We start from the raw sequence: 18460 nt of genomic DNA on the forward strand, positions 1-18460 counted from the left end.
CAATATAGTCTTTTTAAAAGTTTTTCAAGTCCTTTGATAGTCTTTGAGCCTGTTAATTGATAAGTTCATTACACTGGATAAACCCTGACAATGGTGGTTAATTTACACTAACTAGATGATAATTTGAAGTATATTATACAATTATTTTTACAGTACATTCTCCTTCTAATTATGTTTCTCTCAGGCTGATATTAAAATCTATTTACAGTCCCTAAGCAGATAGTTTTAGTTATAAATTATGGTTCATAAATAGGATTCTGTTATTTAAAGATGTACAAAGTTTAATTGATCTCTACAGAAAACCAACAATTTACCAAAGATGTGCGCAATTTTTCCATATCCTTATTGTACAAGATATTCATTTGAAAATTCTCAAAAACCTCAAAAAGCAGATTTAGAGAAGGACTAAAGTGCTTTCCAACTTGAACTGAGAATCAACTTCAAATGGTCTAATGCTTAATTCCAGGCATGTCAAAATTTGGCTCTAAAAGAAAATAGGGAAAAATCATCTTGATAAAGGAAGCAGCAGTACTATGAAAAAAATCATGAAAAGAACTTGGGGCTGTGTACTTGGCATAAGCCCTAAGCTGCAATGCACACTAATGTTATTTAAAATTGTGGAGGTCTACATGCCTCTGACTGTGACTTCTTGGCAAAGAGCTCCAAGCATCTATCAGATTTTTCTCAAAAAGCTTACAGACCAAAGCAGGAAAAAAGAGCTCCAATGGGTTAGTCACATCTACTTTTTCAATGTTTTATAAATGGAGGGCTTTTCCAAAAAGATCACTCCTCCTCCACTGTCTGTGTTAACCAGATCCTCTCTGTGGTAAAGGCTATCCTATGATCCTATGAGAGGTAATTTCACCATTCATTTAGCTAACATTTGTGTCAAAGACTGTAAAAGGGGAAGACAGTGCTCTTAAGAACTTCAGTTTATTGGATGAGATGGTCATTCATTAAAGCACATGGTCTCTGCTACTTTCCACTTGATAAAATGAGAATGTAATAGTATGTTCCTTAGATTATTTTTGAGAAACAAACATGATAATGCTGTAAAGCACTAAAGTACAACACTGGTGCATAAAACATTCAACATGCTATAGATTATCATTGTCATTATTAGTGCTCTTCCATTCAGGCAGAACTGCTGGAGTTCATCAGTGCTTCTTGATCCTAACTCTGCATCACTGCATTGATCCTCAACTATATCGCCACAGTGGTCCAAGCTCCTGCAGCCTGCTGTACCAAGTCTTTGTATCTGATAAAGGTCATGCCCCATGACATGAAATCTCCATGCAGACCTATCCTCTTCCATCTTCCTCTTCACACATCCCTAATCCACTGGTTTCTTCTCATCTGATCCCTTACTTGGTAATAAGAAACGTAGAAATATCATGCAATCATGCAACTGTTGGATATTCTACCCTCTGAATATGCTCCAGAATTGATCTCCTTTTCACCAGTTTTCTCATCAACTTCCCTCTGGGCCAGCACGATTGACCTCCCTGCCAGAAGTCCCTTTCCTCCCTCTTCCCCATCTAGACTTCATGTAGCTTCAAAAACTGTTCTAGTGAAATTCGACTTCATCTCCTCCCGTTTTTGAAATTCCTGACTGGTACCCCAATCCCAGGCATTACACAGAACAAATTTGCATGAAATCTTGCACAGGGGCCATGCCAATCTTTGTATCATTCCAATTTTAGTATGGAATGATATGCAATATTACAGCCATTATTAAATTGCTACCATCTGGTTTTGAAAGCCTATATTGCTATTGTTTGGATTTTCAATTTTTCTTATAGTTGTTATTTGTATGTATCTTGTTTCTTTGTTTTTCTTTTCTGTGTTTTTTTCTTTAAAATACAAGTAAAAGTAAAGGAAAGAAAAAAATATATAGCACATTGCTTAGTGTCCCACACAGAGCCCTCCACACCTCGTATCCACTAACAAACATCTAGTACACCAAAATACCTATCAATCTAATGCATTGTTTTACCCCAAAAAAATCTGTTAATTTTTTTCCTGCAGTGCTTGGAATCAAACTCAGAGCCACAAACACGCTGAGCAAGCACTCTGCCACTGACCCACAGTCCCTAGCAGTCCCTAGCCTTTCTTAATGGAAGATGAATCCATTATGAAGCTTAAAGCTTTTCCAGACACCAAAAGTATTCAAAAATCACAACTGAGCTGGATGTAATTAACATCTAAAGAGATGGAGTAGAAACCAGGGTAGGTTTAGATTACCACAACAGGAGAATTGTTGAAGGAGAATCTCAGAACCTGGAGCAAATCCAGTAGGGAAAGCTTCACAGCTCGTTCTAGCACTCTGGGCAAGAGGACTCTTCAAAAGTAGATGGACAACTCATTGGACTCTCTAGGCTTTATGGGTGCATCCCTTAAAGATAAAGCTCAAACCCCTGTGGTTCTAATTTTGCCTTTACCAAACAACCAGACACTTTCATTTGGGTCTCTGGATTCCATAGAGTCTTTATACAAATGACTGCTTTATCCTTCAAATCTATAGATTGACTTTAAAAAGCATTTTCAATTTCACAGAAAGAATCTGTTACTATGATGAACATGTAGCATTCAGCAAATAGTAGTTATGACTATTACTCTTGCAGTATTAAAAGACATGTCTGGCTAACATAAATGAGCTGTTATCAGATCCAGATGTTTATAAGTATCATCTGGAGAAGGTTTAATACATATCTGCCTAGAACACATCCAGACAAATAAACCTCAGAATGAGACAGGTTTCTGTATATTTTAAAAGTTCCTGATTAGTTCTAATATACAGAGAAATACTGATACAGTTATTGCCTAAGCCTGATAGTTTTTAGAAAATCAAACTAGTACTATCTTGTGGCTGTACCTCTCTATCTGTGCTCCAAAAGGTTATCTTTAGACAAACTTATGGTTTTTATTTCTGCCATTATGAAAGAAACATACTACAGACAGATCATACTATGTATAACGTATTCTTTACTTCCAGCTTCTAGATTTTGTTCAATATTTTGCTGTTAAAACTTTTTTTTCACTTATTATGTTCTTTCTTGCCTCTGATCTTTCCACCAATTTCCCCTGGCTATTGAGGTGTTTTGTTTTGTTTTGTTTTATTTTACATTCGTGTAATCTTTCATATATTTCACACTCTGTTATTTGCCTACTTCATCCTGCTATGGAAAATCTTGTTTTTTCTTCCTTTGTTATCAACAGTTATTACTCTTTAAGGAGCACAATCTGGCTCTTCTAAGAGGATCATCTGCAGATAAACTGGACCTCTGTGTTCTCCACTCCATTTGTGAATACCAATTAGTATCACTGCCCCTCAGGGCACACCTCCAGAGAAAGAACTTATACAGAAGACTGAAGGACATCTTCAAGCAGTACAGTGATTCTACTCACCAGTTCACTATGGAATGCCTTTTGATTTTCTATGACTTAACATGGGGACAGGACAAAATGGGCAGTACATCACTGTCTTTAAATGAAAAGAAAATCCCTAACTTTCTTTCCTTTAACTTATATGTTTTACACACATATGGTTAATATACACAGGTAAAGGATGCAGTGTTTAGAAATGTGTCAACCCTGAACAACAATGAAAGTAATTTTTCCTACTGACTCACGCATTTGATGTTAATATACTAAGGTTGAACATTCTCTTGCACCCCAGCCATGGAGAGATGTGAAGAGGGGGTGCATTGTTTTCCTATTGCTACCATAGCAAATTATCACAAATATGGTGCCTCAAAATCATAAAATGTGTGTATTTTACAATTCTGGAAGTCAGAAATCTAAAGTGAAGGTACTGACAGGAGAGCTTTCCTTCTGGAGACCTGGGGAAGATTCCAGTTTCTAACCTCTGCAGCTCCTAAAGCTGCTCTTATTTTATGACTTGGGGATGCATATTTCGTTCCTTCTCCTGTGCTTCCATTTTCACATCTCTTTCTCTCCACCTGATCCTTTTATAAAGAGCTTTGTGATTACTTTGGGTCCACCCGATAATTCAGGGCAATTGCCCCACCTCAAAAATCTGTCATTTAATCATATCAAAAAAGAATCTTTGCCAAGATATCCAACGTATTATCAGGTCCGGAAGTTGGTATATAGACATCTTCAGGAGCCTTCCGTTCATTGTACATCGTGAAGGATTGGATTGTTTTTCTATACTTCAGTGTTTCTGAGGTTTAATCATATTTTCTCTACAATACACTGTTCCTTTGGGGACATAAATTTATTCAATATGGCATAATTTTAAGGGCGAAAAAGATGAACTTGCAGATCCACTTCTGCCTAGCTTGTTCTACTGATGATCAGTATTTAAAACTGTATGGCCCAAGAAGTACCCCATTGAGAAGGTAGTGTGAGGACAGTCACAAACACCACAGCTGGCAAATGAAAAAGAGGTGTGTCCTGAAACTCAGAGCTGCTTCTTAAAATTACTGCTCTGAGACTTGAAAGCATTCAACTGGCTTCCTGGAAATTCTTATGCTAGAAGAATTCATTTCTATCAGGTGATCAAACTATGATTTTAGCTGCATTGCGTGTTACACCTCTAGAAGTTATTCTTTTGAAATTATTGACTTGAAACTATGTCTTATGGTTTAGAATTTATCCTTATATCAAGAAGGCTATAAAAGAAGCAATACACTTTGGGCTAGTCAATATAAATTTCGAAGACATCTATTTTTCAATGGAAAAAGCAGTAATAAGAGCACATATAAATATTACAAGGGCACTTCAAAATTGCTCAGGAAAACACTAAGTTCCTCTTTGAGTTTTGCACTACAAAAGCAATATAATATCGATTATCTCCGACATGTGGAATGCTCTGAACAATGGGTGCTGACTGTTTGAGGGGTATAAATTTTTGTTATTGTTATTGCCATTTCCATAGTACTGCCTTGTTTTCTAGGAAATGGTCAGATTAAAATAATGCCCATGCTTTGCAAAATACTTGGATATGTTAATGGAATACTTTGATAAATATCATTAAAAGGAATGTGGGGTGCTGAGAGACACCCAATGTCCCTCAGCAGTTGGTCATGAAGAAGCCATCATTGTGACCGTAACCTTTGTGGCAATCAAAACAGAGTTGTAAACAATATCACTCACACAACTGCTGGTACATATGGAACAGAAAAATGTCCACATGCAGAAGAAAAGCTTCCTCTGGCACCAATGATCACGCCATTGGTATTCCAGGGAGAGCAAAGCCATAAATTCCAGCATCTTTCTCACTTTGCCCACAAGCCCCCACACAGGAACCCAAAGAAGCACAGAAGGTCAGGTAATATATCTTATCCTGTGCCCTCCAGATTGGAAAATTGATGATCACTACAAATGATATTCACACAGGGATCTTCCAAAATCAATAATAGTAAATAAAAAGTGCTATATCTATTTTAAATATATAAATACTACTAAAGAAATCTGCTTTTTACTAACAATCTAAATCCTTGATAGGATATTAAAATTATTTGACAGTACTGATCCTTTTAGGAAGCTAGCATTGTTAGAGGAATATATTAGTGAAAACAGTTAAAAGGAATATGCTGTTTATAAGAAGTGTATTGACAGCTGCATTTATTACACAATAGTGCATGTGATATGGTATGTTTTGTGCCATCAAAAGTTACTTAGACAGTACCAAAAGCAGTTCCGGGCAATGCTAGGCAGGTATATACACTGCCCATGTCATCACTGCCCAGTCAGTTGCATGCACAAACACAGCAGTGAAATTCAAGGAGAGTAGTCTTGGGAAAGAGTCAGCTTTGCAAAGAACTATTAGAAAACCTTCCGTATCATGATTGTAACTTTTTTATTTTTAGAACTGACATTTATTCTGGTGTGACATTTTCTTAATCCCTTAATGACTTTTAGTTGAAATATCAACACTCGGAGAAAATCATAATGCGAATGCAGTACATTCATTTACAGAATATGCTGCTGTCAGAAGACAGGACTGTGGGTCCCCTCCACCTTACAGAGCACTGCAAGGACAATTTTAAAAGCAACACCTTTTGTGCTGCTGGTTTTGTAGTTCTCTTGTCTAGAAATCTTTCATTCTCCTGGTCCTAGGGTATCCACAAAGTTGACAGGAAAATGATCAATGACTGCATTTGTTTCTTGATTTCTATTTTTAGGAAAATCAGGGGAGAAGTAGGATGTACTGACCTAAGCGACGACTAGGTGAGAGAACAAAAATTTTTCTGGTGTAGCAAGTAAAAATAGTTATCTGGAGGGCTCCTTCTGCAATAAAACCTTCGGTGCTTATTCACTGAATTTTCAAATCTCATTTCAAACATTCCATAAGAGGAATATCAAATGAATATTTGCCTCCAGGAATTATGAAAATAGTAATAAAAATAATGAGTTGAATGACTGCTTTTCAAAAGTACGTATGCTCTCAACAAGGAATCTGAAGTTTCCATAAGGAAGTCTTGAAAGAAAACCGTCCATGTGAAAGCTGTAACTCAGGTGCTTTTGCACATCGCTTTTAATTCCAGAAACACTATTTTAAATCTTAGTGTCTGTCTCTATAACTTAACATAGGACTTAAGTGAGTCTTTTCAAAATGGTAGTTGCCCAGGCTGCAATCACACTCACTAATGACTAAAATGAAAAATTAGATTCCTGGCTGACCTTGAATGACCAGCTCTATATGGGTGAGTGATACACAACCAGCTAACAAGACCTTACCAAGCATGACTTTAAATGTTATTGATGGTCCAAAGCAAGTCTGCCTTTTAAATCTTTTTGCGTTCCTGGCCTTCTTGTAATCATAGGAGAAACCTGCATGCTATTGGCTCATGATTCATGCTGAGAGTTTTGTACCATTTGTCTTCCTTGCAAGACAGGACAATTTCCCTAAATATTCCTCTGGTTCCCGTGCAAGTAGAGATGATGTTAAGTGTTGATTAGTGTTCATGCTTCCTTATGTGCTGTTACTGAGTATCCTCTTCTTTCCTTATCTGTTTTCATGTGAAATCATTCTAGTTTGCATTTTTTACGTAATTTCTAGGACCTCTGATAATGTTCTGTTTTCATTCCCCCAGATATTTCAATCTATTTCTTCAATCTAAGTTTTAAAAGTGCATACAACAGAGATTCTCAACTGTTGCAGGCTCCCCATTCAGACATTTCAGTTCAGAATGTCTTTGTAATCAAGCCTTAGAACACCTGATAGGAAAATTCCCAAAAGAGTTTCTAACTTATACCTGGAGTTGACTAGAATTGTGGGAAAACTGCTTTAGAAATTTAAAGTCTTCATTCACTTATATACAAAGGCCAAAAGGCAGAAGTTAAGTAGTCTTTCTGGTAAGCTGCCACAAGAAAGGGGATATTGTTATTTAGAAGATGTAGAGAACCATTTGCAACTTCTTTCTGCTGTATTGATACCATTTACAGTAGTCAGAAATAAGAGCACAGTTTAATGAATGATCTCTATTTATACTCCTGCTCTTTCTAGTCCTTCTCTTCTCTCTCACTAAATAAAGATAATATATACACACAAAAAAATCTTTAGACCTCTCAGTATCACAACTGAGGTAACTCAGAATCAGAATAGCTTGTGAAATTGGTACAAGAATGGTCGATATGCTTCCTTCTTAAATGATCTTTCTTCCTCTACTCTTTGTAGGATAAGATGGGAAAGGAGTAGAGAAAAACTTCAGGTCTCAGAGATATGCTTACTAATAAATCCTCATTTAAATATACCTATATATTAGCCACGCTGTTTCAGCTTTTAATGAGCCCTACTCTGAGGGAGACACGCTAAGTTACCAGACTAAGAAATAATAAGGTGTATTTTTAAACAGAATTGTTTAGAAACCTAGGCAATGAGAAAGACAGAGCCCTGTGCTTTTATGGACAACTATAAATATAAAATGTGTTGACTATTTTCAAATTGGATCATTAGGTGGATTACACCATGTAAGCCAAACACAGTATCATAACAAGGTGGGACGGAGGTCAACGGCCTTGCTGCACACCAGCCACTAATTGGCCTCAACTCTCTGATCTGTTGAGTCCGCAGCTTTGTAAAACCCTTTCTGGTTCTATCTTCCCAAGTTTTTGCAGTGGCCTTACTATAGTAACGATTGGTTATTGTAATTCTAATTCTTCCCCCTTTATTTCTCTTTTGCAGATTCTGTTCATGGGCATGATGACTGAATACTACCACTACTTTTTCACAACCTTGGTAAGCACACCGGAGTAGAAATGTATTCCACAGGAGAGGAAGTATCTCCAGAGATTTCAAAGCCAACAGGATATTATCACAGAGATTTGCATAACTTTCATAAAAATCTTTTAAAACGAGCAATACTGAACAGAAAGTGTCTCTCTCTCCCTCTCTCTTTCTTTTTTCCTGCTGGAATCAATATGCATACATCCAGAAATGGATGAGATCCCACTGAACTGAAATTATCAGAGCACAAACTACTCATACACAAGCACCATCTACAATGTCTATAAGCCTTAGAAAGTGCATTGAAGTGTGCCTTGGCCTTCTTGGATCTGATACAGTTTTCCTTCCAGGGACAGGCCTGTCCCGTGGCCAGGGACAGCTGGGTTCATCCAAGAATCATTTGATGGGTGCTTGGAATCTGTCAAGAACAGGATTTTGGGAGACACTCTGAACATCAAATATTTTTGCACCATTATTGTGCAAAATTTGTGCACAATATTGCACATTACTTGTGGTTCTAAACTCACAAAATACAGGAGAAACTCTGATGCCTTAAATTCTAAGATATTATCCCATCAAGAGAGAATTACATAAAGCATTAATAAGCCAAAATGATGTGACAGTTGTCATCCAGGCATTTTTCACAAATCAACCACAAAATACATTGCCTATTCCCCCCCGACTCTCACACATTCCATCTTTACATGAGAAGAAAACTCTGAGTCGGCCTCCTTCTCTAATCTATAAGAGTGTTTTAAGTAATATCTACCCAAATTCTTGGAGAATTCAATAAATGCACTATTTGAGTAAATAAAGTTGACAAGCTAAGCTGGTGAGGGGGGAAATCGAGGAATTTGTAGCAAGGACCAAAGAACTATCACACTGTTACTACTCACAAAAGTAGTAAGTTTCGTTTCTAATTGCAGTGCCCCCGAGAGAGAGCATAAACGGGTGGTGGGGGCATCATGAGTTGAAGGGCAGATGTCACAATCATAGGAAAGTGGGGTACAAGGTGGAATTTCCCAAACTGAGGTTTCCATGATCCTCTGCCTGTCTCCTCTCTGTAACTGTGCTTCCTGTTTCACAGCAGCTGAAGGATCTGTTTTCATTCTTTTCTTTTTATTTGCTATTTTTTGTAAAAGATATCATTTTCCTTTCCTTCCCCCACTCCATATCTTGCTACTCTTTCCATTTGAAAAAGATGTCCCCATTTCAGGAAAGAAGAAGGAGAAAAGAAAAAAGATACAAAGTTGTGTATCAACTCCCCACAATAAATGTAGTAACTACGTATTAGGAACATACTAATAGAAAAATGTTATAAAAGTTTTTAATAATTATTTGACACAGGAAGGAAAAAAGGATAGTCAAGAGAGAACTTGGGGGCTATTAAATGTCTCATTCTGCTTCCACACGTGGCCCTTCCTTCACACCATGAACATCAGGACTTTGTGTGTGGTGACGTGGCCATTGTCCCTCACTTTTCTACCAACCCCACCTGTGCCCACTTAGAAGAGGTGGTTTTGAAACAGTTTAAGAAAACCATGAAGAGCAGAAATAGAAATACTGTCAAAGGATGTTCTTGGGGATTAATACATTGCATACTTTTTGCTCTTATCAACCCTTCCCTCTTGCTTTTCTCACCCTGGCATGTCACCAATCAGACCCTAAATTGCCCATATCCTGCTTTCCATTGAACTTTCAAATTTGAGGACAGTTGTACTTTTCAGATGATTAATGTATTCATTTTAGGGTGCTAAATTTACATATTATGGGATTATATATGTACACTGGAAGCTTTGTGAATTATCTGTGTAGTTTGAGGAAATTTTACCCTGCTTATTGAGAGCAAAAGTTGATCAAAAGTTATTGGACTAATGATGATGGAATTATTCTTTATTGGGTCTTAATCTTTAAATTTGCTTTAAGTGTTTTCCTACAGTTATACCCACATTCTTTCCTACATCACTTTTATACTGTTACAATTCTTGTGTCTAAGTAAAAACAACATTTTAAAAATAACTAGTTACTTAGTACAAAGGAGAAGTATATGTAACTCTTTAAAAGGCTGTAAGAATTCTGGTATTGAATTTAAAAAACACAGCTGCTTTCTACGGTTTTACCACATTGTCCAAAAGTTATCTAGGTTGAGGGAAGCAACGCAGGGCATTGTGAATTCACTTACAGACTTTGTGTTTTCATCCAGGCTTATCTGTCGTAGGAAACTCTGGGATGGGTCAATTTTTTTCCCTGAAACATTGTCTGAAAGAGAATGAGTTTGATTGCTAAGATGTTCTCAGCCCAACCTGATCATGTGACCTAGTATATCCCCTGAATTCTGAACACATTCCTAGTGAACATTTCTTATGTCTTCATTGTAAGGAAAGTGAGTTATTTTCAAAAAGCAAAAGGGACAATATTGTTTCCTGTCAGGAGTGACCCTCCTGTCAGTATACATACAAATGCAATTACAAATTTCAACTCCATAGTAAAGCCCAGTAGCATGGAGATGATACAGAGAGGGAAGACAGTGTAAATGACCTATGGTTTATTCTTGGCCTTGACATTTAATCACAAAGGACTTTACTCTTGTCATCTGTAAAGTAAAAGCATTGAACCAAATGTATGTAGATTCCTTCCAACTCCCAAAGACTATATCCTAGGAAGAGAATCATTACCTCTCAGAAGGTCATCTCTTATCCCCATAGGTTTACTAATTATTGGAAGCCAACTTCTTCTTGATGTACCCAAATAATAGTTTTACAAAACATGAAAATCATTTACTGCCTTAGTTTCTCAGGTAGCAATGGGAATGGAAACAACTAGAAATACTTTTATACACATAGTTTGCATCCAAACACTGAAATGCTAAGCCGCATCTATTTTTATCATTTGTATTACCGCTCAGGACTTATTTGCTCTAGACCTGGAACTCTACAGGTACAGTGGGGTGAACATGACTGGGTTCCGGCTACTCAACATTGACAACCCTCATGTGTCATCCATCATCGAGAAGTGGTCCATGGAGAGGCTGCAGGCCCCACCCAGGCCGGAGACTGGTCTTTTGGACGGCATGATGACCGTAAGTAGCTTTAAAATGAAGTCATTTGACCTACTGTGTGAATGTCCCAGAGAGTCTCGGTTAAGAATTGCATACATTCTCTGTGCTGTGAGGAAAAGGTAATTTAACATGCATCATGATTTGTAAAAGAGAAAAAGGAATAAGCTTGACCAGTATTTTGAAAGACAATGCCTGGTTATTATCAAAGGCTGTAATTTTTAGTCACCTGATTGTGCTAATGGAAGATAAAGAAAGGGGCAACGTAGCCACCACCACCAATCAATCCAGAAGAAAGAATAAGTGGAGCAGGGCCAAAAGGAACGAATTTTTACGGTTGGAAATGGGGTTTCCGGAGGGGCAGGGAAAGAAGAGGAGCAACCTGCCCTTGCGAATCTCGCAGGACCAGTTTGCTTTCCTTGATTCTGCCACAGCTCACAAGTGGAACCAGGTAGGTGTGGGGAAATGCCAGATTTCATCCAGTCTGCACCTTCACATTCTCCCTGTCCCGGAGTGGCACAGGCACCCCCTCTTCAGACACTGATGGTGCCTAACACCAGCCATATGTCGCTCTGGAAGCAGATGCCAGGTCTGTCTCCTTGCAAGTCAGAGGTACTCTACTGAACAGAGAAACTGCAAGCTGCCTCATTAGAGGACTCCTCACCAGCATCATTTGTCTCTTGTTGTCAAATGTACCTAGTCTTGCTTTATTTCTCTAATGAAGCTCCTTGGGTGATAGCGAAAATAGCAGGAAATAATAAAAAAGATGTTCTCTATGTAAGAACAGTAGCATCTAAGCGAAAAGCTATTGGGAGAACAAGCAGGTAATAGCACTGTAAATTGGCATACTGTCTCACTCTCTGTTCCCACCATCCAGAGAAGCACTCTTGCTTTTAAGATGCAATTTGCCGATAACTGATAACTGAAAGGCATCATCTTACTGAAAAACAAGCTTGGGATGTATTTTTTCCCCTTTTTCCTATAAGGAGCAAATGAAAAGAGGACATAAGTGAATGAATTGAGTTGTTCTGAATGAATCTGTGTTCAGGGTTTCTGACTTTTTCAAACCTGAGACAACACTTAAAATGCACAGTGATCTGAGAGATAATGATGGAAGGCATTTTGGTACAGGTGGGCCTTGGGGTGATTTAAACATTGCTTTGGATAAGATCAAGAAGGAAATATCAAGGCAAACACAAGACCCTTGAAAGTGAGGGGAACACCAAAGAGAAAGAGAAGGAGAGAGGCACTCTGTCAGTCTCTCTCTCATACCACTTGGATTTGTAATTGTTTGAAATATAAGTATGGTTCAAAATCCTCTGACTACTCTGCCTTCCTTCAGTATTTCTACCACAAGCTGAGCTTTCAAGTAATTTTCATTTGCTTTTGGGATGTATACCAGAGGATTTATACTAAAGGAGCTTATATGTATATATATACATATATATATATATATATATATATATATATATGCATGTTCCATTGTATCGAGCTGGTTGAAAGGTTTGCACATATTCCTGAGGTCTTCCTGAGATCAGGGAAGACCACAGAGCAATGGAGATAGAACAGTACAATTCACCTAGACTCAGGTTAGCCATAAGGAACACTGCTGACCCAGGGCACAGTCTTTGTCCTGGGCTGCTGGTAGACCTGAGTCCCCCGAGACAGATGACACCTGGTTTTGCATAGTCATACAGCCTAAGAGAAGGGATTCAAGGCTGTGTTCTTATTGTTATCACTGCTGTTTACAAACTATAAAAAAGGGAAATGATAGCTTACTAGACCAGAAGAAGGCTGTTCACCAGAGTGCTCTAAAAGTCATAGAATGATTGTGGCAGTTCATGATAATATTAGTCAAAAAAATGTGACAGAGCCTTGCATCTACTTCCAATTGGATCCTTTCAGAGATAGCCTTGAAACTGATTATGGGAAGCATAGTATTAAATATTCTTTGTCCAAAGACTGCATTCACGTGTGCTTTTCTTTCTGTTTCTCCTGGTTATGGCTGAGTTAAGCATAGGGAATCTGAGTTGTAGAGAAAATGACAGGGCTTGCATAAGAACATCCAATGGACCAATCATTGCGCCAAGTCCAGGTCAGAGCTAAGAAATCCTCGCTCTTAACTTATGTTGTTGCTGCATAGAAACTACTGCTTTCAACTCACCAGAGAGGCTTCCTCTGAACCATTAATCATGGTGGCCTCCTCTCTTAAAAACCTCGTACACTATGTTTTGATTTGTTGGTTCGGTGCCTTCCCCTACCAGAATATAAACTCTATGGAAAACAAGTACTTTGCTCCTTTGTGCACTGCTCTATCCTAGCACTAGGAAGGCCTGGCATGAAACAGGCCTTAAGATAAATAAGCTATTAATAAAAGGCACTAAGTACACGCAATTAAGATTCTACTGAGAAACAACATATTAAATAAAAAATATCAATGACCTGAAATAAACATGAAAGTCCAAAAAAGTCCCAATAAATAAAAAATATGCATGATTAACAAAGACGGAAGTTATCCTAAAGTGATGTTTATTTTTAAAATTTGGCATCTTCTAACCAGTATTAATGCCATTACCACAATTATAAACAATGACTTACTATAAGAGAATTGCATTCCCTAATATCATATATATTCCACTATTTTCCAAGATAAAATTACCTGTAGCTCTTTATAGTCATATTGTTTATGTGCCACCTACATTTATAGATGTCTACATATGCATACATATTACATAGAAAGTTTAAAAATAATATAGCAGAAACCTATGTATTGGCTTCTCACCTACATCTCTGCTTTCCTCTTTAGTACTTTAACACTTCAAAATATCTCAGAATTTCCTACACAAAAAATTCTCAAAGAGTATTGCTATATGTCAAAACACATTCAAATATGAAAATAAAAGTCAGTCATCACACAAGTTTAAAAAATCTTCACTCTAGATTTAATTAAAGAAAAGTATATTAACTTTAAAAATAGAGCTAAAATTGAGTTAAGGAAACTGTTACTGAATCTTTAGAGTTCAAAAGCATTAAAATTCACTGTTAAAGATATCTTATGATTGTAAAAGAGGCATCTTATTAACTCGAGTGCCAATTAATGCATCAGATCTTTGGAGCAACTGTTATAAATCCTGTTTCATTTCTCTTCACCACTTTTAAGTTTTCCCAAGCACTTGGGCTAGTTCAGTCCATTGGCATTTGCAAAGGCAGCAGTAATGGACTGGCTCCTTCTCAGATGGAGTCCTCTCTGGGTGTGGACCAGAACGGTTTACAGTAAAGTAGCACATAGGGACTGCAGAAGTAATAGACCACTGAACTGTCATCTGCCTTTCCAATCGCTTAGTGCATTCTCAGTGTGACGTTGTCAGTAGGTTTGACCTGCACTCTCACGTGTAACATGCCTTATAATAATTGTTCTCAAGGAGAACATCTGTGGAAAACCTCCCTGGGTTTCCACTGCTGCTCTGTGATAAAAAGGCCATAGGCAACTGGATTAATAGGAGAAACAAGGTCCTCCCAGGTCCTGGCTGTGTCTACTGGCAAAGTGACCTCAGCAAGTTACTGGGCCTCTCTGAACCTGTTTGTGGCTCTACGCATCTGTGTAGTAATACTTTGCATTGTCATTCCGCTGATTAAATCACAAAACACATGCAAAACTTCCAGGGCATAGAAATGAGTTTACTTTTGTGGCTGTTTCACCAATTTGTAATTTATTAAAGAGAAAGGACATTTTGTAAGTTCCTTGTATTGTACCAGTCTCTCAAGCTGGCCCTTTTCCTGGCACCTGTGTGACCTTATATGACCCGTGGACCCACACAAATGTGTTTTCTTGCTCCGTGTAAAATCACCCCTCCCTACTTTTCACCATTTCTTTCAAAAGCCAGTAATTATTCATTGAGACTCAAGTGACGCCAGCCTCTCTGCCAAGTCTCGATGGGCCTGCTGAGGCTATTGTCCTAATTACTAAGTTTCTAGACTGTGAGTGTGTGCTGGTCTCTTTGCCACCTCCACAAACCCATTCCCAAGTCTCTGTCACTTGTGGGTGGCTCCTCCAACTCCCGGGTGCTGAGGTGCTGAGGAAGAGCAGTGCCTCCTCTGCTGCTCTGGCTTCCTGGCAGCATTCCTAGTCACCCACCTGTCCTCCACAGCGGGGCTCTCCCAGGATAAGTGCTGTCCTTCCGGCCCCTTGCCAATATCCTCCCTGCTTCCCTGAGACAAGCCTCAGAAAAGAGGAAAACTGGCTAATCCATATTAAGTGGAAAATTCTTGCTTGCTCTTTAGAGTGAGTGAGATATTTTGGATTTTAAAAGGAAACAATACCAAGCTAGAGAAGCAGCCAGGAAATCAGGGAGAAATGGTATTATTTGGGAATACTTCTCTCACAACATTGCTTTGTCCATCACCATCAGGTTAGTAAATGTTTTCAAATTTGGAGAGAAGCCTACTCATCTTATGCATTTGTGCTCCAAACATTAGTTCCCTCTGCAGCACCTCAGTTCCCTCCAGGTTTTTCCAACAGTCTGTTTCTTAACAATAATTACAAACAGGGAAGGTGGTAAAGTACAGAGACACTGGAGCTGTGTAGATCTTGTTGCTAAGGCGAGGTGGCTTCTCACTGGTTTGTGCTGGGATTCCCAAGCCAATCTTGGATTTGGTGATTTGCTCAAGGGACTGATGGGACTCAGAAAAGTTGTTCTCCTCACAGTGACAGTTTATTACAGTAACAAATAACGAGTAAAATCAAGTCATGAGAAACAACACAAAGGGAAGTGTCCAGAGTGGGAGAAACTAGGCATTTGGCACCATTTGGTTTTTTTTCCCTGGGGGATGTTACATATAAAGTGCTTAATCCTCAGCAATTAAGTGAGAAAGCAATGTCCAGGCTAGATAGAGGCCAGTGCCTTGGGACAGAACACAAGCATAACAGAACCAAGTTATTCTCCAACCCTTCCAGAGGTCAAGATGATACAACATGGTGCAGTGCTTTGTTCAACAAAATCACATCATTGGCATAAATTGTCTGACGTGTCCAAGACCACAAGAATATGAAGACAATATTGTCAGACAGTATAGCTTCAGAGATTAAATACTGTCCCCCAGGATCTAGTTAAGGGCTAGTCCTTTCTTCAGAATGTGTATGATTTGAGAACGTCAAGCCCACTGAGCTGACTCTTTAGTACACATTGTTGTAATAATCAAAATAATGTGCGCTGGTGAACAGCCAGCTCTCCATATGCTTATTTCATGATCCAGATGGTGGTACAAAGATTTTCTTAGGGACACTGAGCGATGTGATTTCATCCAGGATTTCAATGGATATATATAAAATGTGAACATAAACACATTTGGAAGAACAAAATTTAAAACCTAGGCCAATTTCTATTACATTATCTATTTACAAAAATGGAAAATCAGAGATGTTGTTCAGTATGCAGCCCTCCAGGACAAAAGTGAAAGGGAGAGAAAAGGCAATGGGATCTTTTATTAGTGCTATAAAAAGGGAGTGAATGTTTGCCTATCTGAAAAAAAATTCTACGTTAAAGGGGAGCACGTTTTTAGAGTAAGTGTTTCTTTTCTTCAGATTTGGAAACCACTAATCAGATTTACAGTTTTGAAATATTTAGTTATGGATGCAGCCTAGAGAAAAAAAATTAAATTCCTCTTTCACTTAAGTTTATGAAAAATGCAGATCACTAGAATTCAACTCTCTACATTTCTCCACCACACCAGTCACCAGTGAACTCCTGAAACATTTGGGCCTCCTTATCCATGGGCTCGCACATGTGAATTCAGCCGATCAAGCATCAAACACGCTCAAGAAGAAAGATTTCATTTGTATTCAACATGCATAGAGTTTTCTTTTCATTATTCCTTATGCAAAATAGTACAACAACTATTCACATAGCATTCAGTATTATAAATTAAATTATCTAGAGTTGATTTAAAGGCGACAAAAGAGTGTGCATAGTTACATGCCCTCACTGTGCCATTTTGTTAGAGACTTGAGCATCCTCAGATTTTGATATCTGAGTGATATCCTAGAACCATTCCCATTAGCTACCAAGAAAAGACTGCATAAATACAAATTCATATATAAAAAACTCAGTATATTTGACTGCCTAAAAGTCCCAGGTTATCATTGTGACTACAGCAGTGAGCTCTGAAATCTGAGCTTGCATCCTGAGTAGAAATTCTCATTCCTTTCCTTTATTGGTGACATAATTTTAACAAGTTATTCTGTCTCTCCAAGCCTCAGTTTCCCTGTCTATAAAATGAGGGCGGTACATATTTCAAAAATTTAGTTTCAACAACAGAAAATGACCCACATGAAACAGTGTTAGTATGCAGTAAATTGTCAGTGAATATTTTAACAATCACTGAGTATGACTACTAAGTCATTGGATAAGTACAGTAACATGATTCTAAAGCACAATTTAGGGCTAAGAGCATAGCCTCTAGTGCCAACTTCCAGAGTTCAAATGCTTTCCACTATTAAAGACATCATTTAATCACTTACTCTTTTCCATAAAGGAGCAAACATGAAGGTGAAAATTCAATGTTTTCAAAGATTGAGAACAAGACTTGACATTTCATAACTAGTAAACATTAGCTAATACTTCTGATTGCATTTACAAAAATATCTCAATTTACAAGTTATTTACTCGCTCTAAATTAAACCAAATTTGTATAAAATAATGGGTGAAGAACATCAGAGTAGAATGATAAAGACATAGTTTTACAACCTTGCTATGTAGCTGATTGGCAGAGTAGTTTATCCCAGTACCTCAATTTCCATAAATCTTAATTTTCTCATTTACAAGACGGATAATATCATCTTAAAACATTTCCATGCTTTAGCAAACACTATCACCGCCACCTCCAGTCTGACTTCTGTATGTCCATTATAAGAGTGAAATTATGTATCCCAAAACCTTGGGATTATGCAGTTCTCCAGAAAAATACACTTAATTTTAAGGCATGAAGTAATATTAATGCATTCCATAAATGTTCCTTCAAATAACTTTTGTGCACCAAGCACTGTGGAAGGAATCAAAGGTCATATTCAAGTAGTTTCTGCCTTCAAAATAGTCATATTTTTATCAGTAAACAAATACAAAAGCAAATGACCATAATGATATGCAAAATGCAATGACAGAGGTTGCATAAAATTAAAAGCATTCAAATTGCACAAGTATTCCCTGGCTTCA

General features: G+C 37.8%; 1 protein-coding gene across 5 annotated transcripts in view; it reads left to right on the forward strand.

The window, feature by feature from the left end:
- Positions 1 to 18460, forward strand: part of Grik1 (glutamate ionotropic receptor kainate type subunit 1) — a 378892-nt gene that overhangs the window by 262146 nt on the left and 98286 nt on the right. For all 5 annotated transcript variants that reach the window (XR_010048588.1, XM_063252525.1, XM_063252527.1 and 2 more), the window contains exons 5-6: positions 8156 to 8209; positions 11103 to 11276. Coding sequence is in view for 4 of the 5 variants with exons in the window: in XM_063252525.1 (XP_063108595.1) it covers positions 8156 to 8209; positions 11103 to 11276 (228 nt within the window). In the remaining variant the exon portion in view is untranslated. The remainder of the gene's footprint in view (positions 1 to 8155; positions 8210 to 11102; positions 11277 to 18460) is intronic.

The sequence above is a fragment of the Cavia porcellus genome, unplaced genomic scaffold, assembly GCF_034190915.1.
Source record: "Cavia porcellus strain 051 isolate PalLab524CR breed Dunkin Hartley unplaced genomic scaffold, mCavPor4.1 scaffold_7, whole genome shotgun sequence".
Lineage (NCBI taxonomy): Eukaryota > Metazoa > Chordata > Mammalia > Rodentia > Caviidae > Cavia > Cavia porcellus.